Genomic DNA, 27,876 nt, shown 5'->3' on the forward strand with positions numbered 1-27,876 from the left:
GTCAAGAGAGAAATAAAAAAGAAAAAATAATAATAATAAGAGGAAAAAAAAAAAAGAGAGGAAAGGGAGAGACAGCTAGGAATAAATACTTGTTCTTGTCCCACTTCATTATCTTACTATACTTTAAGAAATCCAATACTAAATTTGAATTGCAATCATGGTTTTATAAAGAGCCCGAGACCAACTTAGTATCGTTCATGAACAAGAAAAGATGTCAAAACCGATATTTTATTTATTCTTCTTCAGTTCTTTTTCTGCATATTTTTTTCCCTTTTTCTAGTTTACATTTTTGTAAATGACTTTAAAAAATTGCTTGAGATCAAAATGAGGGGCAAAATCAAGCTATAAAACCATGATGTTTATTTGAATAAACTTGACTCACAAGCCTAATGGGAACAAGTTCAACAACACTATACATACAAATACGAAAGCAAGGTATTTATTAATATTAATAGTGGCAAAATATAAAGATGAAAGGGGGACGCCCCCATGGATTTACATGAGATGAAATGTAGCCATGGAGTGAGATTCATTAATTCACCAATCTAAGCTATTCTAATAATTGAAGGTATAGTAGGTCCCCCATAGTATGATACTCTCGAGATAAACTCAATCAAGACGCAAGAGTTATTAGTGAATCCGCTATTGAATTGCCTTCTATCAAAAACATGACAAATAGATCAAAAAGAATTTTCAAACAATCAAATCAAACTCTCGTCCACTACTCCACACTCCAAGGATAAGGGTCTCCTTTAATTGGTTCCACTAGTAGCAAAGAATTTCAACTAGAGCTCGATATTCTTCCACATTATTCGATGTAAGACCAAAAAATACTAGCTGCCTACATTATTTTGCCATTTTCATCTCTGACAATGTGACCTCCTGAAAACCTCATATTACTATGATCGAACAATCAACATTTTCTTTGATATAACCCGGAGCTAGCTGCATTAAACCAAAAAATTGTTGTAGACCGCATTTGTTTTATGTGATCTCTCAAGTCCAATTTTTAGTAAAGTATTTGTTTCTCCACCACTGAGCCTAGGGCCTTTCCTTTCAGAGCGGGTTAATTTCCTTCAAATAAAAGAAATAGGATAATCTAGAAATGACCCCCACATTTTACTGAATATTAGAGATGATCAAGGCATAGAAAGTCGTTTCAAAAGTCCGATTTATAGACTTTGAGAATAATTACATGTTCAATCCCCTAATTAGACATAATGCATTTATAGTCCATGTTTATCATTGTTTTCGAATCATTAGTGATTTTTGACTTAATTTTGGTTATTTATTATGGCAGGTTCAAAGCATGACGAATAAAAGGACAAAATGGAAATAAAGAGAGAGCACATTGTAGTCAGGAGCCCACAACCAAGACTCAATCCAAGATCTAAGGCCCATTAGAGTCATGGCACAATGAATGGGTAAGGCGGCTAAGGTGATGGATTACATCTCAAGATTGTTCCGACATGTCTAGTATGCAAAAGTGGATGCAATATAATTAGGATTTTGTTTTGGATAATACTGAGACTTTAGATTTGTGAGAAACCCTAATCTGGCTCTATAAATAGGGATCATACTAGAGCCAAAAGAGATTTCTCTTTCCATCTCACTCTTCTCTCCCCATTCGCAGTTTTTAGCCTTTTAATTTTTAGTTTATGTTCAAGCTTTGTAATCAGAGGGAGCAACTGCCGAGTTTTAGAATAAGATCAATAAAAAAACATATTCTCCTTAATCTCTTCTATTTTATTAATTGCTTTAATGTCTTCTTTTACGTCTCTTGCGGTGATATTTAGCTAGACCTCCATTAGAGAGTTGAGGAGGCCATGAGTAAGACAATATTGTTTAGTTAATTTGTGTTGAGTTTTTGTGCTTTAAAGATTTACATGTGATAATGATTAGATGTTTAAGTAGTAAATCCTATCGTATGTTATTTTTATGGTTTTAACTTAGATAAATTCAAGTAAAATCATCTTCTATTAAGAATGAGTAGATAGTTTTTTTATGATTTTGTTATCTAAAAGTAATCACATCTATTTTAATTAATTATCTGTACTTTTAAAGATTCAATCTTTCGATTCAACAACATTAAATTGTTAGTTGGATCGAGATAAAAATCAAGCACAAACAATTAAATAAAGTTAATTGTTCTTGGTAGATTCGACTAATCTAAATCTCTTTACATTGAGATCCCATCTCTTGCTATTTTTACTGTTTTTAATTAGTTCAATCTTCATAAATGAGTTTTAATTGGTTACTTTCAATTCTGATCGTTTTAAGTTAGAATTTTGGAATCAACGTTGTCTTTGTGTATCGACTCTTGTTTGCTAAGATTTTTATTATTTTGTTCCCTGTTATTTTATGTGATAATTTGTGACAAACAAGATATATCCCCTATATTCTGAAACTAATGACATGCATCCCTTGACCTTAGTCTTCAAAATAGACTTAGGAGAAAAGACTCAAGTGCCCTCATCTTCAACCTCTAGCAAAAATTTCAGATTTTTCTTCTCAAAACTAGTCATTTTCTAGTTCTCCAACCTCTATGATATGGATACCAAAATTTATCTTCAATTCATCGTTTTCAACCAAGGACTAACCCCTTACACAAAGCCATAGATTTTTCTACCCAGAATCCCATCATTTTAATTTTTCAAAAATTATTATTTATTTTTTCTTTCAAAAATCAATTATCTTCAAGCTATTCGACCTCTGGGGTAACTTTAATTTATTCATCCATCAATTTCTACCTTGCCTCCTTTATAGAAAATCCTACATTTTTCTATAAAAAAAAATCATCATTTTATACTTTCTCAAAAAATTGTATCTTGCCTTGAGATTTAAAGGTTGAAGACTTGACGAGGATTCAAAAATTTTATCCAAAAAGGTAAAGGTGATTGCTTTTTAAAGGAAAAATATGGGTTTTTGACTAGATAGAAGTTGAGGATTATGGGATTTGATTCATTTCCGTTTAGTCTATTTAGAAGACTGAGGGCAGGGGATGCATATCAGGGGGTATCTCTAATATTTTGCTAAACATTTTGGGTCTAAATCACCCTAAAAAATAATATTGGACCCCATTGCCAAGGCTTCATAATTGTGGAAAATGAATTTGTTTCGACATAACCACATACTTGGTCAAATTTATGAACAAACTCGTTGCATCACCAAGTTGACCTGGATGACTTTTCGAGCAAGTTCAAAATGAGTTTGAGGACTGGGTCAACTTGAAATTGGTAGAGCCACATTGACTCAATTGAGTTTTGAGCAGACTCAACGAGTTAACATAGGGTCACTATTGACTATATCAATGATATTTGCACTTTTTGGTCAACTGACCTCATGGAATTTTGCCACTCACCGTGATGAATCTTAGAAAAAAAAAAAAAAAAAAAAAAAAAAAAAAAGCAGCCCTTGTAGGCTTATATTATAAGGTAAATTCTTAAATAATTACAAAAATTTTTGATATTTTTAAAATATTACTAATGTTGACAAAATAATCACACAATTTGATAATATTTTGTCAACATTTACCCTATATTATATGATGCTTTGAATGTTGAAGAAAATAAAATTTTGGGGCCATTTTCAAAGATTAATAGATAAATTCTTGATTAATTTATTGATTCGCGGATTTAATCGGCTACTCCTTTCTTTGGACAATTTTACAAATTTTTGACAAAATTTCGAGAATTTTGTGACCATGTTCAGATTCATAATCTGGATCAAGGAAACGTGTACCAATTAAATAGAAGACAATGTTTACACTTCATTCCTATTCTGTGTTGTTTATGTAGGGAGCCAAGACTCCCTTTCTGTGTTACCACTCCAAGAATACATTCCATCTAATTGATTTAAAGTCTTCAATCCCTCAGAAATGGAAGTAATCTCCAAAGAAGCACTCCCAAGTCCCAAGTCCCAAGTCCCATCTCCTCTGTGAGTTTTAATAGTTTTATTTTTTATTTTCCTTCTTAGCGTTTATTTCTAATCAATTTGAGTTTGGTTTTTTTGATAGAAAGAGGTCTCAAAACATCCACTCCAGAGCAACACAAGAGTATGTGACAATATTTCAATTTCTTCCTTTGTTTTATTGGTTTTTGATGTTGGCTTTATATCCCTAATGCACTAACCATAGCTCTAATCTTATCAGCTCATGTTATTCTAAGAACTTTTTATTTATTTTTTGCTCAATTTTTCAAATTTATCTCATCAGCTCATGTTATTATAACAACTTTTTTATCACATATACATTTGTGTAGGATAGGGCTGTTAATAAATTGGTTTCACATAGAACCTTGATTCTGCTATATAGCTAATCCTTCAAGAGTGAGTTTGGATTTGAATTAGATCCCTCAACTTATCAGATCATCTTCTTATTGTATCTCAATATTTCAATCCAAATCCGGTCCAATGATAACTGGGTCAAGTTCGGATTAGATCAAATCTGATTAGATATTTGGGAACAAAACGTGGTTGATCCATACCCGATCCAATGCGTTTTTAGATCATATCCTTCAAAAAACCAAAAACCTCAATCTAGACTCTTAAGTTATCAGACCCTAGCAGATTAGATTTTGGGTATGACATGATACATTGACAATGCTTGTTACAAGGTGTTAACTTGGATACGTTGGTAGGGTTTGTAGAGTTTTTTTCTTTTTCGGAATCGGCAAGCTTGGGGTAAAGGGACCCCACTCTTAATTTAAACCCAAAATAGAAAGCTACATTGTCATGTAATTACAATACACATCTTCCAAAGAAATCATCGGCACAATTAGCTCCCCTGCAATAAAATTCTACAGAGCATTTTTGAAACTAACTGCATAATTTCCAAATTTCACGAGCAGAAAAACACATACTTCCATGATAATTTTTCTCTCTCCATTAATGCTCTTAGCACCGTAGGTTGAATCTGAGGAGATAATAACTCTGTTTATCCCTCACATATGAGCATACTTCAGCACTTCAAACTATTATCTGAAGCTCTATTGAAATAATACCATTCTTTGTGGAATTGCCAAACACACCAAATCCGGAATTACCGATTGAATCCCTCCCAATAAAACCGAACCCAGCCCCTGAACCATACATATTCATCTGTGTTGATTTTTATCACTACTTAAAGGGTATCCATAAGAAAGACTTTCTTGGACAGTTAACCTGATTGCATTTACAATTTCATTGATATAAAACTTCAATATCTCTTCTACTTATATCCTTTCGGATGTCAAATCCATAAAAAACCACTCAGATGTCTTCTAAAATAACCTGAAATAGATATCTCTTCTGCATCATCTTATCATCGAAGATGTGTCTATTTCGTTACCTCTAAATGTGATAAAATAATAAGCTGAAAATGTAAAGCAAAGCATTTCATGATATATAGAAGTCGACAACATCTTCTTGGAAATAAACTACGCATCTTCTAAGGAAAAACCAACCCAGTGACTCCATATGGACTCATTAAGCACAACTTTCCAGACAAGCTTCATAGGGCCTTTATTCAAATCCCTGAACCCTTCTATTAAGTATTCTCAGGTTATTATTTTGTTGGTGGAAACTTTGTATAGAGTTCAAGGGCTTCTTTTTCGAAGAGTTAGTTTATAGATGCAAGTTTTGTTCTGGTCTAGTTAGTTCTTGTTTTGTTGTGAGGTTGGTCACCTCGACCGCCTTTGTACTTTCTCTACTCTTTGAATATATAACTGAATACCACTAGGGACTGACTTATTGAGCTCCAAACAACCTGCAAAAGATAACATATGAGATTTCTATCGTTGACACAAAGGATTAAACATCCTAGAGGAAACTGGAGAAAAACCAAGATAAGATAGGAAGGCTCCCTCATTGAGATTTACGTCTTTATTCTAACAAGAGTCACTAAAATAAATTCTATTTTTTTCAATGTTTGCATGAAGCTAAGACATTGGAAAACGCAACCAAAAGATTATGCGGACTTGAACCATACAATTCTTCATTTTTGCAGAAAACTAGAACATCATGGGCAAAAAAGTAAATGGAAAATAGGAGGAATTCCTAGCTTATAAGGGACACGAATAGCATCACTAAAGATCTTCTTCTCTAAGATACAAAAGAAAGCTTCCATAACACTAGTGAATAAATATGGAGCAAAAGATCCCCTTACTGAAGCCCACCGTAAGACAAAAAAAAAAAAAAAAGAACAATGATTAGATTCATTAATATTAACTGAAAATTTAGGAGTAGCGATACCCTCCATAACCCAAGTATCCAAGAATGACTGCGTTCAATTTGGAAAAGTAGAGACTCGAAAATCCCAACGAACTTTATACAAGAACTTACAAAAAGATATTGGCCTAAATTTAACGAAAGAAGATGCATTAGAATCTTTTGAGATTAGGGAGATAAATTTGGCATGACTTCATTAAGTAGTTTCCCATGGTGAAAAAAATTCTTCATTGTCCCAAAAAAATTCTGCACAAAAGCCATCCAGACAATTGCTTTACATCTAGGGTAACCGAATATCGCATTTTTTATCTTTTCCTAAGAATAGGATTCGATAGAAAATGTCATTGCTCTTCAGAGATAAAGTTTATGAAAGGAATACTACAGCAAGAGACAGATGAAATTACTAGCTCGTCCCAAGCTTTGCAAAAAAATCAACCACCCTATTCGCCTCTCCAATAAAATGCAAGATCACATGACATGAACCGACTTCTTTTCTCTCTCATCTTATGAACCAATGTCTCATACTTCCAAGATGACTCAATTTCCATTAGGATGCTCTCAATAGCATAAGAAGAATCATTGAGTGTAAGAATCCTTTGGAAATTTCTGGCCATTGTAAACTTGAGAGCCTCTTCAATGGCCCGCAACACAGTTATCACAACGTCTTCTCCTTTGCTCCTATCCCACACACCAAACAGAAATTCCCCCCGATGATCTCACCCAATGAAACTAATGCCAACTCCCTCACTAGAAATAGACCCATCCGTGTTTATCTAGATCACACCCTTATCTGGACTCTTCCAAAAGACCAATCTCAGAACTTTGATTTGGAATAAATCGAACAGTTCCAAGCTTTGAAAAATCAATGCAAAATCAAGAACTATCCTTGTCAATCTCTACACTCTCAAAAAGAGCCCAAATCACATCCACAATCATCCCTATTAAAAACTGATTTATGAGTGCACAAATTATCCTATTGCAGTCACTCCAAAGATAGTAAATTGATGTGCAAAACCTAGCACATGGGATATCTTTATTATTATAATGAGATAAGGCACAGTATAAGTGGTTCGGCACCAAGATTTGAGTGGTCATAGATAATCTTATTAGGAAAATGAACTCCATATAGAAAAGATAGTTCTTCAAATATAGATCTCGTTCTAATGCTGAATTTGAACAAAATCTTGCTTCCAAATCCAAGTGCTACATGAAAAACTTCTTGTTTATTGCAAGCCATGAAATAAATGAATGTCTTGGAAACCTATTGGAGTTCCCAACAATCCGCTCCCAAGGAACTTTGTCTCTTCTAAGAACCAACAATTCCCAAGCTATCTTCATGGAGAATAACCCTTGGCATTCTTCGTCGAAACCACTCTATCAATGTTCGTCATTGAACAAAGATGATTCCGAAATACACAAAAAGCCGTCCTCATGCTCTCATTCCAAGGATTAGCTAACATCCACCCATCTTCACCTTTAAATTTAGAAACCATGGCATTGGCATGGCTATTAAATTTGGCCACAAGAAATGCCCCTCCAGCCAAATTTTAGTGGACAATCCATCACCAACAAACACCCTCGTATTTTTTGAAGCCTCTTCCTTCGCATGCATTATACCCTTCCAAGCCCAAGATGCATTATTAGGAATTTAGCAAGGCCAAATACCAGAATCCCCAACATAATGAGTTCTTGCCCATCTACTCCAATGGGAATCATTTTTCACCACAATAAAAAATAACTTCATCATCCAGCCATGTTCCACTCCCTTAACCTCATTATGCAAGATCCCTTTCGGTGATAGGGATGCAAACCCTACTCGAATTGATCATATGACAAGGGGGATCTAACGAAGGACTCTGCCATAAGAAACGGGAGAATAAACACTCGGTCTCTTGGAAAACCAGTTTGGGGATGTTAGAAGGCGAGATTCAATAAACTTGATGGCCAGAAAGGACAGAACAGATAAGCTAAAGGGACCCTGCTAAAGATAGAAAAACCAACTTTCAGCCCTATATTCTTTTATGGACACATTCAATCAAGGTATAACACAAAGGGTACTACATAAAAGAAGATCAAAGAAGAAGTGCCTAATACTTTATTACAATTGCCCTCCTTGAATCTCAATGCCTCGAGAATGCTAAATTTTTATTTGAAGAAGAGGAACTAAAAAAAACTTGACTTTCTAGTCACTGACATGAAGGCCTGACATAATATGAACTCATTGAGGACCTTCCTATTATTTTTGGCCAAAGACAAACTACTTTCAGAGAAAAATAACACATCATGTGCAAACATGAGGTGCAACATAAGAGGAACACCCCTCCTAGGTGCAACATCATGGAATCACCTGGAACAAAGCGCCCCTCGAACCAATGAGCACCTCAATTCCATTCTAAGCAATATTAGCCACAATGGAATTGTACAAAATCGAGAATTCCTCTCCTTTGATCCAGTGCACCCTCGATTTCTGGCAAGTAAATTTCTCATCCAAATCTAGTCCCTTCAAGACTCTATTCTTTCTTGGACAGCAATAGAAGTATTTAGGATGCGCATTTGCACATCACTGAGCTTCCTTTCAGCTTCAGATTTTCTAACATTAATTTTCCTGAATACACCTTTATTCCACATCTTGATTACAATTTTCACAAATCTAAGCTTGGTCATGATTCTGAACATAGGATTCCCATAAACAAAGATGTTCCCAGCTTTCTCAATCACCTCCTTGGATCCTTGTTGACCAAGCCACATTGAAATTTTTTTTTAATGGCTTGGGTCCCCTTCCTTATCATCCACCGAATTCACACATATAGGGGCATGGTCAAAAATACCCCCGAGTAAATACCTAAGGATCCTCTTAGTTGCAATAGTCTCGTTACTCCAAGAAAAGAAAGGAATCACCATCTTCATTTTGCAAAGACCATTTCTATCAATATATTCATTTAACTCACTCATCAATTTTCGAGGCAAAGGGTGGTCATATATTTTTTCTTCATAGGAGTACACCGTATTGAAATCTCAAGACAATAATCCAAGGAGAGTGAGAATCATCCATCTTCAAGATATGTCTCCATAAAGATGCTCGATCTGAATAATTATTAGCGGCATACACCACTGAAATATGGAAAATAAATCCATTTCTAATACGGGTACCATGCATAATCTAGTCTGACTTGAACAACTTCTCGAGCTTGAATTTTATTGGATTCCATCCAATACAAACACGACCATACTCATGGGAATTGATATTGTCAACAAAATTCTGACTCCTACATATATTCTTTTGAAATGCAAAAATCAACTTTAGTTTCGCAAAGGCCAAAGATATCTAAGTTTTGCTTTTCAATAATCTTCTTAACCGTCATTTTTCTTATTTACGTGGTTTAATCACATATGTTCCAAGCTGCTATAGACATGACTAAGCTATAGCCATTTGAGAGGTATCCTCATACAAATTGCTCATGGAATGTGTTGTTCTTGAGGCCTGCTCAACTTGTTTTTTCTTCCTCTTCGATTTTCCCATTTGGTTTGAGTTTGCACTTGAATTAGACGTAGAGGCTTAAATAGAGTTGGAGAATGCATCATAAATGGAGTTTGGTTTTTTTTTTTTTTTTTTTTCAATTTCCATATTAGCATCCTGATTCCCATCCTACCCTCCTTCCAAATTTGATTTCTCATCAAATTCCAAAACAAGGAATTAATTAGAAACTTCCAGCAGACCTGTGAATAACAGAATAATTAATCCATCAGAAATACACCACCCCCCCGTTGGATATTCACAATCCTAGCATTTTCAGATTCATCCAATATTGTCAAAACCCTTAACCCTTGTTTTGGAAAACTTCCAAGAAAGAATTATGGGGACTTAAAATTGCCAACTCCTTACCCAGAGCACTATTTAGAAATTTGTCAAGCGTTTCAAAACTTTCCTCATTCAATTCTAATCCTGGAAAATCTGTAGTATCTTCAATAAGTATGTGTCATTATGGGACTGTTTTGATTGGCTTAGAGAGTTAAGTGTAGATCTAGGAAGATCTCCATCTTTGACCCTTAGCCCCTTTTGAAAGTAGGTGAGAGCTCATAGTGTATGCATGATATATTTCCAAAGAACTTATTAATGGATTTAGAAAGGGGAGATTGCTTCATATTGTAAAGTCTTACTCTCTACCTCCTTGAGCCATTAGAGAACAAGAAGCTAAATTAGGAATTGAAACAATCACTATACTTTAAATTAAATGATTAATAGGAGCTTATTAAGGACTTAGAAAGGGGAGATTATGGGATTACTCTCTAGCTCCTCATGCCATTTAAACAAAAGAAAGGAAACTTCTACATTACAAGAATCTAAAAGTGTTTGAATTAAAGAATTGGAGGAGCTAGAAAGGGGGGAATTAGAGGGAATTTACTACATAAAACAGAAGTATAAACCTCTTCTTGCCTCTGTATTCTTTTCCTTCTTCTTGGTTAAAGCTTCAAGGAGGTATGAGACAAGACTTGAACGGGGCTCTAAAAGACTTTAAGAAGAGAAAATGACAGAATTTTGGGTCTTAGACTTGCCTCCTTCAAAGGCCTTGGATGGGGTCTCTATTTATAGGCTCTAGGGACACCTTTGGGGATAAACTTGTCCAATTTTCTTAATTGCTCAATATTCTATAGAAAACCATAAAGAAAAACTTCAAATACCCTCCTTCAAATTGTCCTTGATTGTCTTTTGCACATCTATGAGTCTTACCAATCTTGATGATCAAAAGGTAGAGGTGTCAAAGCACTCAAAGCCCAAGAGAGTTCTATTTGAGGGATAGGAGTGTCAAAATCGGTGAGTCAAACTCTAGGGAACAAGCATAAATGGCATGTAATTATGGATTTTTTGGTCACTTACCTTGAAAGAGTCTCCGACAACTTGAGGATATAAAGGTCTTTGCACACAAATTATAGAGAATTCTCTTGGTTGGGCAAAAGGGTCATGACCTCTTGAATTTATTTACAAAGAATCATATAGACTAGGCCTTGAATTATGGATTGAAACAATGGGCTTAAGTGTAAATTCCCCTAATTGAGTCTCAACCAATTGAGGATACAAAGGTAATTGGCCACATGAGGGGACCAAATGAGACTTAGAGTCAAAGTTGGAGGATTTGGAAAATTACAAGAAAACCTTGGTGACAATATTTGGAGAAGTCTAATGCAAGGGCATTGTGGGAGGTGGATAGGATTTACTTGAGGAAGAAGCCAGTTTAGAGAGTCATTTCCTCAAGCAAATCTTGAGCACACATGGGCTCATAATTGTCTAACCGAATTGGCTTTAGGTGAGTGAAGTCCAGAGCAAATATACCTTGCAAGTAGGTGAGTGGAAACTAAGGTAAAATTGGTCCGTACAACTACCAAGTAAAAGTCAGTACAAGAGATGGTGTTTGGTACATATTATCAATATAAATAAAGAACAAAATAATAAGCCTTGGCATGCAAGGATCGATCCACAAAGATGACGTTGATCCACAATTTTTTACTTAAAAAGATGAATATTTATAAGTAATTAAGAAAACTGAACTAACTTTAAATTAGCAAAAATAAACAAAAACTAAAATCGCAATATAAAGAATTAGATTGGTCAAATCCATTACAAGCAAATAATCTCATTAGCTTATCAATGTTTGTTTTTATCTCAATCCAACTAACAAAGCTAATGTTGTTGGATTGGAGAATGATTCTATTAGGCACAATTACAAACTCAAAAAATTGTGATTTAAGTTAATAAGATAAAATCAAAAGATTAACATGATATTCCAATTAGCCTGATTTAGTTTAAACTTATCTAAGTATAAACCATCAAACTATGAATAATCAAATCAGATCTGATGAATCATTATTATCATAGATAAACATTGAAACACAGATATAAACTAATTAACTGATTACAATGATCTTGCTCATGGCTTCATTGATCTCTCTAATGGAAATCTAACCACAGATCATTGCAAGAACCATAAAATCAAAAATAAAAGAAAATAAGTGATTAAAGATGAAAACGGGGAAATAATATTCTTTTATTGATCTTGATCTGAAACTACTAGTATCTCCTTCCAATTACAAATTTTGAATAGAAAATAAATTAAAAACCTAAAAACTGAAAAATAGAAGAAATGAAGTAGAAGAAGAAGATAGGAGAGGATGACCTCAGAGGAGATGAGATTTGACTATGGTCTAGTCTCTTATTTATAGAGATCAGCTTAGGGTTCCTTTAAAATTTTGAACACTTTAATGTTTTACATGGACTCTGAACCCTAACTTGCTAAATTACAAATCACGCAACCTCAACATTGCACAAATCTCGAAACAAAGTTCACTGACACCACCGCACCGCCCAAGGTGTTCGATCCATGGACTTGTCTTGGGTCTTGAATCGTAATGTATGTTTTTCATTGTCTTGGTTCATCCTTTTGAATCTCGCGACTTTGGCCTATCTCAAATAAATAATCATAATTAGTTCAAAAATTCACAATTTAATAAAAAATAATAATAAATATGAACTGTCAACGTATTATGTCTATTTAAGGGATTTTATGTATTATTCAACCTTAAAGTCTCTGTAAATAGGACCCTAGAAACAACTTTTCGGGCCTTGATCAGATGGCCTGCCCTTTAGGTAACCAATGGCCAGGCAAGCTTATGCTTGGCCGTTAGTCTGCAAAGGGCAGGCTTAAATTAAAATTCTGATTATGCCTTGACTTGATCAAAACTCTCTCGAGTTCATCTTTTCCACTGGATTTGATTGAGCTCTCAAGCTTGTTCGGTCAAATTGGGGTGTCTATAAGTATGTTATGAAAATTGTCTCATTAATGATCACCTACCACTCCATCACTGTTCTACTAATCCTTGATGGGAAATCTCACATCGTCGATGTCCTCTACCCCATTACATTTAGCCTTCTCCTTTATCCTCCACACTTGATTGCCAATTTTTCTTTTTATCTCCGACGATTTCTTTTTAGAATGATCAAAAGAAGAACCACCTTTACACACTCTAGGCTTCCATTCATAGACATCACTCTGGATATGACATGATTTGTTTTTCCTTTCAAGATCAATAATATCTGGAAAAGAACATTCAGTCCCGTCTTCAATGCAATATCTCCCAAAGGTTAACCTTGATCTATGCGTCATAAACTCATCAGAATGCATCAACTTCCCTATCATGCTACCAATCATCCCTAGGTACGCTGATGACTAGATGTGAAACGGAAATTGGGGAAGCCGAACCCATGTTAGAATAAAAAAGACCATATCTCTTGATGGTTTAGACTCTGGGAATCCTTTATAAAGAGTACATTGTGGTCCACCAATTGTCCATACCCCATACCACAAGATTCAAGACCATTTCATAATCCTCGGTCACATTTAAGTTGGATAGAAAAAAGCCCTTCATCAATCAACATCACATCCACATGGCCCTTAATCTTCCACATCCTTGCCATGTTGCCTTCATGCAAAAGAGATAGTCTTTTACCCACTCAAAGCTTCTTTGTTGATGATATCCTCAGGGATTGTTATAGAGCATGTCCCTCCATTGGGTGAAAACTCAAACAAATCTCTATATGTTCAGTCTCCACCTCCCATGAATAGATTTTCCATGATATCACCATCTGACTAGACGAGGATTCTCCCATGAGTAACTGGCTGGCAAAAGATCACATCACAACTAAAGAAATCATTTGGGAAAAGAGAAGAAACTGATTGTCATCCCCTGAGTGGAGAGCAATGGAGTTATTAAAAACCGGATCTTACATAGTTAGGAAGGTAATGTTGAGTTTGTGTTATCTACCTCTGCTCCTGGGTGTCATGTGCTCATGTGTCATTCCCCCGTTCAACCTGTGACCCTCTTATATACATAGTTGATAGTTGTGCCTTCTCTTAACACCAATTGGTTTTAGGTAGGGTTATGTAAAATCGAATCTATCCAAGAGAACAAAGAAACAACCCTATCACCGCTTCCTCGATTTCACTCTCAGTTTCTCTCTATAGACAGAACTCAGAGGTTCAATCCATTAATACTCGACCTTTTACCTTTAGGCCAGGAGTTTAAGACTACAACAACTATATTCTATAAAGAATAGTGTCTGCAGAGTCTAAAAATCCTCATTAAAAGAAAGAGCAAACATCTTTGCTTCCAAAATAACAAGAATTTCAATTGTAAGTCATAAATGCTATTGCTCAAACTTTAAATCTCACTTTAGACAGGAAAGCAGTACTAAGGATTATGGTCATAAGGTCTTTTGTCCTTAAAGTGTTACTAATCACATATGCATCCAAAGAAAACTGTGCCCATCATTCACCTTGGACTGTGACAATGATTTTTTGTGAAATAAAAATCATTCACCTTCAAAACTTGTCGAATCTCTTTATCGAACACTCTTCTGTATAACGAGAAGTTGAAAACTACATCTATTTAACGACTTAACTGTTGGCTTTATTGCTTTGGCTAGATTTTACAGGAGAAAATGGCAGAAGCAATAGTTGAAATACTCGTAGAAAATTTGTATACTTCCCTTCTCAAAGAAAGCCAGGACTTTCTTGATTTCCAGATTCATTTCAGCTATATGAAGAGAAAGCTTGAAGTTATGAAGTCCTTTATGACCGACATACACAAACTTGAAAGGAGTCAACAGATCTACCACACTGTCAAGACGACCCTGGCTAATCTTCGGGAGCTGGTTTATGCTGCTGACGACATATTAGTAGATTGCCAAATTCGGGCTGATATTCGAAAAGATGCAACCATGTATTGCAGATTCTCTCCCAGTGAGATAGTTTTTCGCCATCGAAAAGGATATGAATTGAAGGAGATCAACAAGGAAATTGAGCAGGTGGAGAATGAATTGAGAACCTACTTCACTCCGATGTTAGGCCAAATAACTCAAAAGAGCCGGGAAGAAAGTTATAAATATATGAGATGGAGTACACAAGATTTCGACCAGTCTGAGATAATCGGTTTGACAGAAGATACAGAAAAAATAAAACGGTGGATTCTCCCCATCAAAGACGAACTATATCGTGTTGGAATTGTGGGGACTGGGGGTTTGGGCAAAACAACACTTGCCCAAAGGATCTTCAATGATAAAAAAGTAGTTAGGCGCTTTCAGAAGAGGATTTGGGTCTCGGTATCTCAAACTTTTGATTTGAAAGAGATCGTGAAGAACGTGTTGAAACAATTAGGAGAGAATGAAAGTGGATCTTCTATAGGTGACCTCCTGCACAGAATTCAGGGAACTCTCAAGGATAAGAATTATCTCATTGTCATGGATGATGTATGGAGCACTGATGGCTGGTGGGAGCATATATCAAGAAGCCTTCCAAAAGGGGAGGGATGCAGCAGTAGCATCATAATCACAACAAGGAATGAAGAGGTTGCAAGAAGCATGGGAGCTGTTGAAGGACGGATTCACCGACCTAAATTTCTTGATGACAATGAAAGCTGGTTGTTGTTCTGCAAAGTTGCCTTTTCGATAAGCAAGGAAATGCGTGACGATCCCCAGTTTGAGATAGTTGGAAAGGAAATCCTGAAGAAATGTGGGGGCCTTCCATTAGCAATCAAGACAATAGGAGGGTTGTTGTCGACCAAAACACATTCCCTTGGTGAGTGGAAAAAGATAAATGATAATTTTCGTGATAAGTTGGCAAAGGAAGGAGACTATTCCTCAGTAATTGCTTCTCTGCAACTGAGCTATGATGAGCTTCCAGCTCATCTAAAACATTGTATACTGTGTTTCTCCATTTATCCCGAAGATTATGAGATCAGTGTTGAACAGTTGGTCCATTGGTGGGTCGGAGAGAGTTTCATCACCGGGAAGGACACAAAAACTGCAATAGAATTTGCCTCTGATAGCATGTCAGAACTGATCAGCAGATGCCTAGTTGAAGTTGTGAGCAGGAGAGGCTATGATGGAAGAGTCTACACTTGCAAAATGCACGACATGGTACGGGATTTGATCATCAGAGTTGCGAAAGAAGAAGTATTCTGCAGCTTTGATAATGGAAACAAGCAAAATTTCGATGAATGTTCCCGCCATTTGGGTTTTACAAGTGAAATAGATGTGAAATCATCAACAAATAACTCAAAGTTACGGGCCTTGTTAGTGATGACAAACTGTCAATTTCGTTTCAACCACCTTTCTGGACTGGGGATGGTAAAGTCCCTAAGGGTGTTGGATCTTTCACGCAATAAGCTAGAAGACGTTCATATTGAGGATCTATTGAACTGGATCATATCCCAAAAACGTCTAGCATATCTCAACCTCCAAGAAGTAGGTGGCCTAAAGAAACTGCCGAATTCCATCAGAAAGCTCCGGAACCTCCAGCTTTTGGTACTAACCAAATGTAATAATCTGGAAAAGCTTCCCTCATCTATCACAACTTTACGAAAGTTGATTGTCTTGGACATAGGGAATTGCCCTTCTCTTCATTACTTTCCCCAGGGAACAGGTAAGCTGTCCAATCTTCAAGTTCTATCTGGATTCAAGCTATCAAGTGCAGGTAAAGATGGTTGTCGCCTCGGTGAGCTAAAGCGCTTGACCCAACTCAGAGTATTACGAATACACATCAGGGGAAAGGATGAAATTGAAGATGACGAACTGGGGGTCCTGTCGGAGCTCGATAAACTTCAAGTCTTATCTATTAACATGGAAGATAGTGAGGAAAAACAGAATCCGCCGAAGCTGGATAGGCTTTCTCCACCACCACATCTTCAAGAGTTGTATCTTCGGAACTATCATGCAGCTGCTACTCCAACATGGGTTAATCCCTCTTCCCTTCCCGAGCTTCAATATCTTCATATTGAGAAGGGAGAACTTCGCTGCATGAGTTCCAAATTCTGGGGTAGCAAGGAACAACCTTGGAAAATCGAAGGGCTGTGTTTGAAATACTTGCCAAGATTACAGGTGGAGTGGGAGACTGTGAAGACTATGATGTCTTTGCTAAGGTATGTGGAGATCAGCCATTGTCAAATGTTGCAGTCCTTCCCTTGTGAAGTTAATTATGTGGGGGTCTGGAAGAAGAAAGAAGCCATAGAGAATGAAGACGAAACGATTGAGGTGACGTGACAAATCAAGAGATACGCCACAGCATCAGCATGACTTGAGAAGTCCACTATCCTATTTGTTATACATTACAGACAATAAACAGCATCATCACTTGTGAATATCCCATGCAATTTGTACATTCTGGTTGTAAATACATGTGAATATACATGATACATATGTTCGTTGAATATGTTTTACACATTTCATTCGAGTTTCTTGTGCTTGCTTTGTAGGACCACTAAGAATAATGCGTTTATGTTAGTAATTGCCTTGTAATGTATTGGGAAGCCATGTTGTGAATGGATATATAGACTATGAAGCAATACTCCTTATGAGCTTCAGCATACTATATGATTTTGTAGAAGGATCTCTTTGATCTCAAAAGTCAATTTACTTAGTATATTTTTCAATTTACTAAGGATAACATCTTCTCCATCCATTCATCCTTCTTTATGGATAATCAGAATTTATAGGATAAAAATGGTCCATTTTGGATAACTATTTCCATAAATATAAGCTAATGTCTCATCCCTAGTAGGTGTCCTTACTAAAGTGGCTTGCCTAACATGTATTTTATCTTGGTATCACTTTAAAGCCATTGATTTCTAGGAAAACACTGTGACTAATGCTGAATTGACCTCAAGATTGTACCTCGCATCGCACATCTTTACATGAAAGTGTGTAGGAACAATAGATTCTTTTTTACTCCTATCTCAATAAAAAGCATCTATGGTTCCTACACACTTTCATGTCAAAATGTGCGATATGAGGTCACTACAGCCCAACTCTGACACTATACCAATGAGTGAAAAAAAGAAGTGGTAGTTGAGTTGTCCATGGCGGAAGGTGTAAACTAGTGTAATTGGTAAAATCTATTGGGGATGATATCATAGAATTAGGTTCAATTCCCACCATCAGAGAGTTACTGATCTCATTAAAAGCAGGCTCACCTATCAAAAAAATAAAATAATAATAATAATAATAATAATAATTTGCCCAGCATGTACAACAACAAAAATATGGACCTAAGTAATTAGTAATAATAGTTTGGTAAAGTACCGCATATCTTTGATAATTCAACGTTAATGATCTGCATATATAACACTGCTAGGTTAAAATAAAATTTTAAAAGATGAAAATATGCAAAACTTCCTTCAGGAAAATGTCAAATCCAACTCCGATTACCTCACGTAGAGGTCAACTCCACCTGAGTGGCCTCTTGTTTGCGTTTTCTTTGCTCAGGAGGAGCATTCTTCCATAGTTCATACCTTCTATTATTGTATTTTGATCCCCTCCTTTGCTTTGGTTGATAAGTGGGACACTTGCATGGAATTATCTCCCCCATTAATATATGAATCGTGATAATCTGACTTACCCACGTGACATACTCAATCAACACCCCTGACGTGACATATTCAGAAATTGTGGATTGCCCTCCTCAAGATATAGAATTGTGCTTCCCCATAAAGGAGGGCAGATTTATAGTTTTGAACATGTCACGGTAGGGGTGTTGATTGAGTGTGCTAAGTGGGTAAGTCAAATTATCACAACTCTTAGGATATTTATCTCCTGACAAGAAGGAAGAAATGGGAATGAAAAGAAAGCCCATTACAGCAGCATAAAGTTCAAAATGTGAATAAATTTATTTCGGTATTTACGTAAGTGGTAAATGGTTGACAATAAGTAAAAGTTGGGGTGCCAATAAAATATATCTCACTCTCTCTCTCTCTTTCTAGATTTCTATTTTTTTGGGTTTAATATTTTATATGAGTCTAATCGTGATTGTAAACAACTGTTAACATTATTTGGACTATAAGACTTGTAATGCTTAGATAATGATTAGCCAAATCTCTAATTGGGGTGTGATACATAATTCAAGAAATTTGGAGTGTAATAAATAACAATGATTTGAACTTCGAACCTTCAGAAATAAGTCTTCAACGCCTCCGGTGCAATTTAGCAAAAGCCACTTCCCTGCCTAAAACAGAACCAAATTTCCTCTCTTTTTTACTTATTTATTATTATTATAAAGAAAATGGACAGACACATACAAACTCTGTTAAATCGACTATCTTGCGCATCCATCACCATCGCCACCTTCACACTCATCTTCCTCCTCACCCAAACTCCAGACACCTGCATCACTGACTCAGATCCCAAGACCCAAATCCGATTCTCCAAATCATCCTGCGAGTCAACTCACCGTGAACTAGTCTCTTTCGAAAGGAAAAACAAACGTATCTGGTCTACGAAAGATTGGCAAAAAAAGGTCCTCTCTTTCACAGAATTCTTCCATGGAATCCAAAATCTAGGGTTTCTCACAAACCATTGGAAAATCCTCTGCGTCTCAGCTGGTGCTGGTCAAGAAGTAATGGCGTTATCAAAGATGGGTGTGATCGATGTCACAGGTGTCGAACTCATGGATTCGCCTCCACTGGTTAGTAGAGCTGATCCTCATAATCTTCCGTTCTTCGGTGGTGTTTTCGATTTAGGGTTCAGTGCTCATCTTGGTGAAGGGTTGTTTCCGAATCGGTTTGTTGCCGAATTGGAAAGAGCGGTTCGGATTGGTGGGGTTCAGACCTCTTTATCAGAGGTCTAGCCAATGATCATTGCAAGAATAATAAAAGAAAAGGTAAAAAGAAAATAAGGAAAGAAGGGATAGAGGTAAAATTGAGAGATGCTTCTTTTATTAATCTTGGCCTGAAATTAGTATGAACTCCTTCTGTTTACAAAGCTTGAACAAAAATAAACTAAAAAAAAAAACCTTAAAACTGAAGGCCTGAAATTAGTATGAACTCCTTCTGTTTACAAAGCTTGAACAAAAAAAAACTAAAAAAAAAAACCTTAAAACTGAAAATAAGAGAAGTAAGGTAGAAGAAGAGAGAACAAAAGAAAAGATTATCTTTTTTTAACTCTGGTCTGGTTTGTATTTGTAGACCCGGATTAGGGTCCTTAATTCGGAATGTCTCATACAACTTAGAGGAACAAAAACCCTAATTAATCACGTAACTGATCAAGTCGCCTTAACCTTGCACGAATCTCGAGGCATGATATGCCACCTTCACCATGCCGCCCAAGGGGTTCCCTGTGCCGCGCCTTTAGTGGGCCCAATGGGCCTGTTCTTGAGTCTGGGTCTTTGTCTTGGTTTCCCAGTTGCTGTGCTCTCCTTCACTTTGCTTTTCTTCGTTCTTTTATTTCTCCTGTCTTTGACCTATCATGATTAATAAATCAAAATTAGGCCAAAAATCAAAATTAATCTAAGTTATATAGTTATTTGTAGTTTATAAGTTATGTAGGTGTATATTTATAAGGTATGTAATTTATATGTATGTGAATATAAGTTATATTATATATATATATACATATATGTATGTATGTTTGTAAATGTGAATTATTATAATATATGTTTATAAATCTGAGTTATTATAATATATAAATAGTTAAAAAGCTTAAAACAATAAGCCTCTTGGCTTGTTAGTAAGGAATTGTGGTGTGTCTTCATTTGTATTTGTATAAAAGATCTTTAGTTCAACTCCTTATAAAACCACTTTTTATAAACTTAAACAAATATATCAAAAAATTGGTTTACCCGAAAATTTACACATATAAACTTGAACCCAAAATTGACTCAAAAGAATCGGTTTGGTCAAAATTTCGGTAGAACCCTCTTCCTAGGGTTACACGTGGCAGGTGTGAAATAAATACAAAAACCTACGTGTCTTGTTGGATGGGCATTGTTGGGACTAGACAAGACAAGATATATAACACAACGTTTGGTATCAAAAGAACTTCAAATCCACAAAGAAGAGAAGAAAGTATTTCAAAATGCTATTAGAAAAGGATACAGAAGGAGAAGCACAACTTCAACCCAAAATTAGGAATCTTAAGATTAGTAGATGAGAGTTCACTAAAAGTGATTCTTTCCTTGGGATTCCTCTTAGTGTGTCAAGGAAGGAAGTAGTCTTGCCTAGCTGCCTTTATTCGTGGGGATGCTTGCAACTTTCAAAGGCATCTTAATTTCATTGGATATATTATATATACATACTATAATTCATATTCGTATAATTTAAAAAATAATAATAATTCATATTCGTATAAGCTTGAGTACTTAATCTGTATTAATTTGTAAAAATCATAAGTATTAGCCTTTTAGGATAACTTATAGTAAGCAAATCATGATGCTCAGTTTTAATGAATTGGTGAATAATTTTTTTTTAGTGTAGTTCTGTTCAATTCTTTCTAGAGTCATGTTTTTGTTCTAACATTTGTGCATTTGCATCTGCTTTCGAAGATTATTTGATTGTGTTTTATAGAAGAATTTAGACAATAACACAAGTCCTCTGTTTGATGGACATGACCTCGATCTAACACTATCAGTGAATGAGAAGATGGGAAATAGTTCATATATATTTGGTGTTTCTTTGGGTATTGAGGGCGACCCTATGAACTGAAATATTTCCTTCATACCTATTTTGGTTGGTATGTTTAATGTGGTTATTGACAATGATCGTTATGGGATTTATGACTCGTCACTTCATTTCCAAGTTATAGCTGGTATTATATTACCTTAACGAACATGATAAGAATTGGTTTATTTACTTCATAGTGTTTGGGATTTTTCTTTTCAAATGCTTCTTTTTTATTACTATAATATAATTCATTCAAGTTGTTTATTTGCATATTTTGATAACGTTTACAGTTTTATCTCATTCATAAGAGATTCCCTTCAACGTAATAGAAGTTTATTCTCTAGTATAGATTATAACGAGGCTTTGTTGTTTCTATATATGATGCATCATATTTACATCTTTCAAAAATATATGGTCTTGACTAGTCAATTCATCATCATTTATGCTTTATCCCTACTATTGGTAGTCGGAAACATGAATATGATTTCTCCGTTCAGCTCAATCTAGAGCCATATCCTTGGTAATGCTACGAGTTTTCGTGTCATTTCTTACTACATCAATCCACTTCAATTTTGGTTTTCATGTCACCCTTTCAAAGCCCTCAACTTGAAGCAAAGCACTCAGTGGTGCTGACATTGGTTCTTAGTTTACATGTCCAAACCACAATGGACCAGTTTGTATTTCCTTTAGGAGCTATTTCCAGACCCTACAAGACATTTTTTATAGAAGAAGTTTGCACTTTTTGTTCGTGTATCGAGTTTTGTTACAAAAATGGAGAACTGATCAATTTGGTTTGGTTCTCGGATCAAGCTTGTATAGAACCGAACCAAACCGAGAACCAAATCCTTATGCAATAAATAAATATATATGTATATAATAATTATTATGAATTATTTTAGGAGTTGGGACATAGATTAATGATCTTTCATGGATAAACTAATGACTTTTTATGCATAGATTAGTGATTTTTTGTGTGAAATTTTATGTTTATTATATGTTTGTTTGTTCATTAAAAAATGCTACTTACAATTTATAGAATATTGGCAAGCCATCGAACTGAACCAAACCAAACCTACTTCACTCCGGTTTGGGTTGTTTTGGTTCCAATGGAATTTGGTTCAGTTCTGGTTCTTATTTAGTCTAACCGACCCATGTCATTTCGATTCCAATTTGAGCTCAAACCGAACCAGGTGATACAACTCAAAACTTATGGGACATGTAAATCCACACAATTGCACAAGTATTAAAAGAAAAAGGTTAAAGGAATAAAAATCAAAAGATTCACAAGCTTAGTGAGACCTTCACCAAGTGTCAAAATTCCTTACAAGTCAAAACATATTTTCTTCTTTAGAAGAACCGCGTGGACATGCATCTCAAGTATCAATGCAGAAAAAAAAGAATGGATTTGCACGCATAAAGTTTCTTTGATATTATCTAATTTCTTAACACTTAAAGTTTTGTTGTTAAACGTATTTTCACGGGAAAATGCTGACCATTTTTTATTTCACTCCTTTATAATTTCTTGCCTTTCTGTGTACTGAATTATTCCTTTATACTTTCTGGAATTCTGTTTTGTTTTACAAAATTGAGAGGAATTAATATTTGATGTTGTTAATGGTACATGGAAATGACAAGCATTGATTTTTTTCAGTTTCCAGCAGGGAACATTCTTTCGGGATGTGGTCATAATTTCATCTTGGAGGTATGCTATTTTCGTGGATATAGTTGATTGTAGGAAAAGTGCAAACTACATACTCTTACATTTCCAGTTACATTACTTTAAATATGATATAAATTTATTAAATACTGTTTACTTTAAATATGGTGCAAATAACGAGTCCAGCTTAGCTATCCAAGGAAAGGTAAGAAATTACACTGCAAATGCGGTTTTCTTATGGGAAGTAGTTTTTGACGCCGTAATATTAACATGGACTCAAATAAAGATTTTTGTTTCTTCTGGTTGGAGTTGAGAATCTTGCCTCCGTTCATATATTTATCTAAAGGCCTTTTTTCTTATATATGAGGACTTACTTCCCATAGTTGAAAATCTTCCTTTGCAGATAGCATTTCATTGCCAAGATACTGATGAATCTTCTCTTAATATTTTCTGTACAGGTAGGCTGATGAATATGGTGATTCTTTCCTTCGATTATCACCTTACATTGCTGTTATAACAAATGTGGAATGGGAGCATGTTGATTTCTTTCAAGACGAGGTTTGATGGTTCATTAGCACTTCACGTTGTTAGACCAAAATTTACATTGTAGGACTGTTCACACTTTATTTAGACTGATTCACTATTTTTCTATTTAATAAGGAGGCAGTCAAAAATTCATTCAAGAGGTTTCTAAAGAAGATCAGGATGGGTGGACATCTCATTTTATGTGGGGATAGGGATATTTTTCTTAATGTTTTGTTATCACACTATATATGCCTGTTGCAAAGTGTCTAATGATTTCCTAGGAGCCAACTGAGTATGGTCTTAGTATTTGCGCATCACAATAAGTAACGATGTTTTGGTTTCAACTTCTGTTTAGAATCGAGGGATACTCTTCTCGTTGTAGCGGTATTATATATTATTCTCTACTCTTTTACTTTGGGTTACTCAACATGAAATTCATTTACTTTCTTTGTGACATAGGATTATCTTTGTTTCTTTATACAATAGACTTGTAATGTTCTAAAAATCTCTTCAAGCTCTCAGTTAAGAGCTTTAGAAACTTCGGGATTCATATTTGAAGACTTTCTTTTCTTACATGAAACTAGATATTGAGTTATGGAACTGTTGGCACTTTCAGAGTGAGTGCTGAAAAGCACCAAGGACATCCAGTTACCTGGACTACAGAAGACAGGGAAAAGTTCTCAAGAAACCAGGATTAGATTTCCTTCTTGTGCCCATCTCAAAACCAAAAGCAAGCCATTATTCATGAAATTCATAGAAGGGGAATGTCTACAATACCCTAATTATGAATAAATAATGCCAAATACAACTTCCAGAAAACATGAAAAGCATTGGCAATATAAATTACAATTTTGTATTATGCTGTAAATCACACACTGTGCCTGTGAAGCATACTTCCCTTGGTATCTGAACAAAACAAAGGATGATATAAAAATTGTTAGAATTCTTTTTATATCATCCTTTGTTTTACAGCTACAGAGTAACCACTTATGGAATTTCAAATTTAATGAATGGCATGCATCATCAATTCATACAAACTCACGAGGCGGTACTGACTATCTACTGGTAATTTCTTTTTCTGTGTATTTCTTTCTCTGAATGATGAGTGAGAGCTAAAAACCTCATATATTCCCAATGTGAAAAATTGTTACAAACTGGAAGAACCCGATGTATGGTATTGTATTGTTTTTGGAGAATGTTCCCTTTGTTCACTTGTGTGTCTAAAATATAGACAATTATTAATTTCCTGCAGAATGACGTGGGGTGTCTAGTGTCAAACATCTGCCTACAAATACCCCGGAGTTCACAATGTCCTCAATTCCTTAGCAGTAAGTAAAATACTTCCCTAAGTTTCTCAATTTTCATTTTTCTTAATGAAAATAAAATTCAATTCTTCTGGTAAATTTAATTATATTATGTAGACGCAACTTGTAAGTTCACAACATTTTCACTCTTTAGTTTTGCAAACTTAGCCGACCTCAATTTTGTGGTATAAGTTTTGATGATGACGACTTTAGTTGGACTAACGTGCCCTTTTAATCCTTATAACCACTAAGAATAAGTCAACTTTCCATGGATCTATGTTATAGTCATTTTTGTTATTCTGAATTGAGTAATAGCTGCTGCTAGAGCACTGATTAATGATGGAAGTCCAACTAATGAATTAATCAACTGTATTTAATGTTATATTTTTAGTTTTTTGATGAATGATTGAAGCCAAAGATGACCATATAGGGATACTGGTAGGACACTAGAACGGAAAACTGTGGTACATTTATCGTCAATCACAAATTAAATGTGACTCTTTGTAAAACGACTGTCCTGAACAGTCGTTTATTGCGCAGTATGACGTAGTGGAGGAGAGGCTCAACAATTTTATTTCCCTGACCAGTTTGACATATTTTATAGAATCGTGCTAATCTGATTACCCCATGTGGCACACTCAATCAATTCTCCTGACGTGACATGTTCAGGATGATAGATTTGTACGCCTCGGGATACACAATTGCACTTCTCCATAAAAGTGAATCCTGAGGGAATCATGTATCCCAAGGCATATATAGATCTACAATTCCTGAATTTGTCACATCAGGAGACTTGATTGAGTGTGCTATGTGGGGTAGTCAGCTTATCACGACTCTATTTCCAATCAAGCTCAATATTGCCTCTTAACTTTATAGAGCTGTTATAATGCTATTGGCACCTCAATCAAGCTCATAACAAGTAAAAGTTTGGGTGCCAAAAGCATTTGTCACACCTCAATTAAAGATTAAAACAGACTTTTCAAATAGTACCAAGGTTCAGCTCAAATTATAATCTCAACATTACAAAACATTAATTATATAAGTGGTTCAAACATTTCTAATAGTTAACAATTGTGATTAGGCTCACATGAAATCTCAAACCCAAAGAATTGATATCTAGCTATAAAAATAAATAAATAAAATCGAGAGAGTTTTGATTGGTACCACACACTTCGTGCATTTCTCCACAAAAAACAAAAAACAATCTCTAAAAATAGTCGATCTCTCCATACAAACACTATTTCTCTATCACCAATTGTTCTGAATTTGGAGATTCCTTTTTAATATGATTACAAAGAAAATAAAGAAACAAACTAAAAAACACCAAGATCCTTCACTAAGAAGTCAAAGGAGACCAATACCAAAAATAACCACTTAAGGTTTTAATCCCAAACCTAAGTCCAGAACCCCTAAACTCTCTGTTTTCTCTTTTAAACCTTAGAAGAATTGACTTGGTGTAGAGTACAGCTGAATACCCAAATATATAACAGTGAAGATCAAAGATTAACTAGGATTCAAATTAGAGATTAAGTGTGATTCTAAATCCAATGGGATAGTGGTTGGTTACTACTATCCTAATATAACTAGAAAATCACTTCCACAAGAAAACTCAATCCTAAAAGAAAGTCCCATAAAACTAGCATACAAGACAACACTCAACATCAATAGCAATTCTTTATCAAACATGAGGGGAAACAAAATTTATGTTATAGTCTTCTAGGGATTAATAAGTTTTTTAGAGATGCATTTTTTTTCGGAAATCCATAGTATCTCAAGAATCTGATTGATTGAGTCACAAACCATGGGTTGATGCTAGTGTGGGATCAACACTCCACACACCTTGCCAACCTAGCACTTTGGCATGACCAACTATCTTTGTTCTATTAAAAGTGGTGTATCTTTATATACATATAGAGATTATATAAGGTTTTAAGTATTTTTCATATATTGCTATAGTTTGAATGTGCATGTTTTTATGTTGTACTCAATTATTCCTTTGATACATTTTTTATCCATTTGGGAACCCCCCCCCCCCCCCCCCCCCCCCCCAAAACAAGGGTGTAAAAAAATGGATCGGAGTTGACACGAAATTCAATTGAAAACCAAATTTAACGGATTTGGATGCTTGGAGTATCTATATATATATATATATATATATATATATATATATATGAAAAGGGTCCAATATGGTCTAATGCCCCTCCACTCAACATTTAAACGACCTGACCCGACTGACCTAAATGTAGGTGATGTTTACTGTCTTTGATCAAATCTGATTGTCGTTGACTAGAGGCTAGTTTAAATGTAGTTTGTGAGAAGTCTCAAATACCCTGGAATATAAGATGAAATGACATTAATAATCCATGACAAATTAATGAATTGTTGTTAGATTAAAAAAATGAAGATTAAAATGGGTATGATCACAGTGTAAAGATTTTTTTTTCTTTTAATCAGTATCAAGGTGTAGAGTTTTAGTTTTCTTCATTGAATCAATTCATCATTTAGGGTTTTGCTCATAAGTTTGGCTTCTTCACTGAATCAAATCATCTTTTATAGGAATTTTTTTTCACAATTAACAGCGTTCATCGCAATCATGAAAAAATCAATTTTAAAAATCTCATTTGCCATTAACTAGATCAAAATCATTTTCAACGAATTCATAAGAATTGATACAATTTATTTTTTATCGAGTTCGGGTAGAGACCAAAG

General features: G+C 35.1%; 1 protein-coding gene, 1 long non-coding RNA gene and 1 pseudogene across 8 annotated transcripts in view; 2 read left to right on the plus strand and 1 right to left on the minus strand.

Moving 5' to 3' along the window:
- LOC147392076 (putative LRR receptor-like serine/threonine-protein kinase At1g53430) overlaps positions 1–27,876 on the plus strand; it is a 126,278-nt gene that overhangs the window by 40,230 nt on the left and 58,172 nt on the right. For 2 of the 7 annotated variants that reach the window (XM_086460074.1, XM_086460075.1), the window contains exons 1-4: positions 19,029–19,709; positions 23,333–23,383; positions 23,801–23,896; positions 25,116–25,191. The exons of 2 other annotated variants lie outside the window; for them this stretch is intronic. In XM_086460074.1, the coding sequence (XP_086316200.1) occupies positions 19,308–19,709; positions 23,333–23,383; positions 23,801–23,896; positions 25,116–25,191 (625 nt within the window). In that variant the 5' untranslated portion in view covers positions 19,029–19,307. Of the gene's footprint in view, positions 1–19,028; positions 19,905–23,332; positions 23,384–23,800; positions 23,897–25,115; positions 25,192–27,876 lie in introns of those variants that run through there. 3 more of the 7 variants (XM_086460077.1, XM_086460076.1, XM_086460079.1) reach the window with 3 other exon arrangements.
- On the plus strand, positions 14,696–17,471 carry LOC147392079 (disease resistance RPP13-like protein 4 pseudogene; annotated as a pseudogene).
- Positions 17,541–19,331, minus strand: LOC147392080 (uncharacterized). The gene is made up of 3 exons (XR_015183273.1): positions 19,194–19,331; positions 18,458–18,841; positions 17,541–18,362 (listed from the first exon to the last, which is right to left on the minus strand). It is a non-coding gene; the product is annotated as an uncharacterized LOC147392080 (long non-coding RNA).

Source organism: Akebia trifoliata, chromosome 11 (genome assembly GCF_017979445.1).
Source record: "Akebia trifoliata isolate Shusen 1 chromosome 11, ASM1797944v1, whole genome shotgun sequence".
Taxonomy (NCBI): Eukaryota; Viridiplantae; Streptophyta; class Magnoliopsida; order Ranunculales; family Lardizabalaceae; genus Akebia; species Akebia trifoliata.